This window comes from Camelina sativa, chromosome 6 (genome assembly GCF_030686135.1).
Source record: "Camelina sativa cultivar CO46 ecotype springtype chromosome 6, ASM3068613v1".
Classification (NCBI taxonomy): Eukaryota; Viridiplantae; Streptophyta; class Magnoliopsida; order Brassicales; family Brassicaceae; genus Camelina; species Camelina sativa.
The window spans coordinates 8,621,838-8,624,203 of record NC_141885.1 but is presented as its reverse complement, the minus strand read 5'-3'; the positions used below and the strand labels follow the sequence as shown (position 1 = coordinate 8,624,203).

The 2,366-nt window shown below is 49.5% G+C and overlaps 1 protein-coding gene across 1 annotated transcript; it reads left to right on the top strand.

Annotated features, from left to right (window-relative positions):
• The first annotated feature begins 1,256 nt into the window (after positions 1-1,256).
• Positions 1,257-1,955, top strand: LOC147942393 (secreted RxLR effector protein 161-like). Its single transcript, XM_087456043.1, has 3 exons — positions 1,257-1,298; positions 1,359-1,760; positions 1,806-1,955. The coding sequence occupies exons 1-3, from the start codon at positions 1,257-1,259 to the stop codon at positions 1,953-1,955; spliced, it is 594 nt and encodes a 197-aa protein (XP_087312169.1).
• Positions 1,956-2,366: the final 411 nt, after the last annotated feature.

The window sequence follows — 2,366 nt, the reverse complement described above, 5'->3', positions numbered from 1 at the left end:
ACACGACCTGAGTCAGAATCAACGATGGACGCCAGCCGGTCCGGGGGTGGGCCGACCACAACTGATGACCAAGGAACTCCAGAGCTCGAAAACGCTCCTTCTGAACCTGGCCCACCAACGGCGCCACCTACAACATCGACCGTGCCTGGCACTCATGACGCCACTACGGCGCCACCTACAATGTCTACCGAGGTTCATCTTGACGAGACCGGGGACAGTGATGCACTGCCTATGTTAAGTGATGAAGTCAGACCTCCTCAACCTATCTTACGTAGAAGTGCACGGGCTAAATCTCACCCCTCTACCTGGAAAGACAAGAGGGTCTACTACAACAACCAAGCCGTCGCTCATCCTATCCAGCCCACTTGTTCGCTTGTGTTGTTACCACCGGATCACCAAGCCTTCATCAGTCACCTTGACGCCAATTGGGTCCCTCAAACCTATGATGCGGTCAAAGACGAAACCGACGCTATGATCCGCAACCATACATGGGATGAAGCCGACCTTCCTAACGGGAAAAAAGCGGTCAGTTCAAAATGGGTACGGGCGAGATTGAACAGCACAAAGCACACTTAGTTGCTCATGGATTCACTCAGACATACGGCACAGATTACACGGACACATTCGCCCCGGTGGCCAAACTCCATACAGTCTGGGTCGTGCTCTCCTTGGCGGTTAATCTATCATGGGATTTTTGGCAAATGGACGTCAAGAACGCCTTTCTTCAAGGCGAGCTTGAAGAAGAAGTCTACATGACTCCCCCACCGGGTCTTGAGGACATAGTCACTCCAGGCCGCGTCTTACGTCTCCACAAAGCCATCTATGGCCTCAAGCAGTCTCCACGGGCTTGGTACCACAAACTCACCTCTGTTATCAAAGCTAGTGGCTTCAAGCGTTCGGAGGCTGATCACACCCTCTTCACACTTACCACTGCGCGGGGCATTGTCGTGGTCCTTATCTATGTTGATGATATCATTGTGACTGGTGACGACAAGGATGGTATTCATGACATCAAACGCTCTCTTCAATCTAGTTTTGATATTAAAGACCTTGGTGCACTAAAATACTTCTTAGGCATTGACATTTGCCGCTCTCCGGAGGGGCTATTTCTTTCGCAAAGGAAGTATACCCTTGATCTCTTGGCTGAAACAGGAAAGCTCGGTGCCAAACCTGCGCGCACTCCACTTGATGAGGACTACCAGCTCAAGTGAAAGGGGGAGAGTCTTAGGGCCAAAGAGGGCAAACCGCGTGAACACATGGATGAGCCATATGAAGATGTCACTCGATATCGACGCCTTGTAGGTAAGCTGATATACCTCACTATCACACGACCTGACATATGTTATGCTGTGAATCAGGTGAGCCAACATATGAAGGCCCCAACCAACTACCAATGGAGCATGGTGGAAAGGATCCTAAGCTATCTTAAGGGTAGCCCGGGCCAAGGCATATGGATGGGCAAGAATGAAAACACTGAGATTGTGGGCTATTGTGATGCTGACTATGCTGGAGATACCTTGGATAGGAGGTTAACCACGGGGTATTGCACATTCGTAGGAGGGAACCTAGTTACATGGAAATCAAAGAAGCAAAAAGTTGTCTCTTGTTCGAGTGCTGAAGCCGAGTATCGAGCAATGAGGAAGCTAACCAATGAGCTGATTTGGTTGAAGGGACTTCTTAAGGATCTTGGCATTGAATCAGAGAAACCAATCACCATGCACTGTGACAATGAAGCTGCAATCCATATAGCTACCAACTCAGTCTTTCATGAGAGAACCAAACACATTGAAACCGATTGCCACAAGGTTCGAGAAAAGATAGAAGAAGGGGTAACGTTACCGTGCCACACTCCAAGCAAGGATCAGTTGGCGGATATCCTCACCAAGGCTGCGAGTCCTCAGGTCTGTGAATACATTCACAGCAAACTAGGACTCGTAGACCTAACACATCCATGATCGACTCACCTAACTCGTGGATACCACACTCTTTTTCCCTTGGATTAGTTTTGTCCCATGAGGTTTTCTAAACCAAGGTTTTTAACGAGGTGATACTTCACGGGTTCCAAGCTTAGCCTTCTCGATCGGCTAAGCTTGAGGGGGAGTATTGACCATGGCCGATCATGTTAGGGCCAAGGGCGTGTCCGTGGCCAAGGGCGTGTCCGTACCGTACGGACGTCCGTACAACTCTACAATAAGGCCAGGCCAAATGTAATGTGATACATAAGAGGAGAAGAGGAGTTCGGTCCATCAACAGCCCATAAGAAGGATCGAGAACACTTCTTGTAGCCGTTGGAGGTGTAGAGGGAAGAAGGACTCACGTGTGGGTGTGTGCAAGTTGACCTCTCTAATGTCACTATCAACACTTGG

Coding starts and splice junctions, on each gene's coding strand:
- LOC147942393 (XM_087456043.1), top strand. CDS start 1,257: ATGGATGAGCCATATGAAGATGTCACTCGATATCGACGCCTT. Junction 1,299..1,358: donor TCACTCGATATCGACGCCTT/GTAGGTAAGCTG, acceptor GCTGTGAATCAG/GTGAGCCAACATATGAAGGC. Junction 1,761..1,805: donor TCCATATAGCTACCAACTCA/GTCTTTCATGAG, acceptor GATTGCCACAAG/GTTCGAGAAAAGATAGAAGA.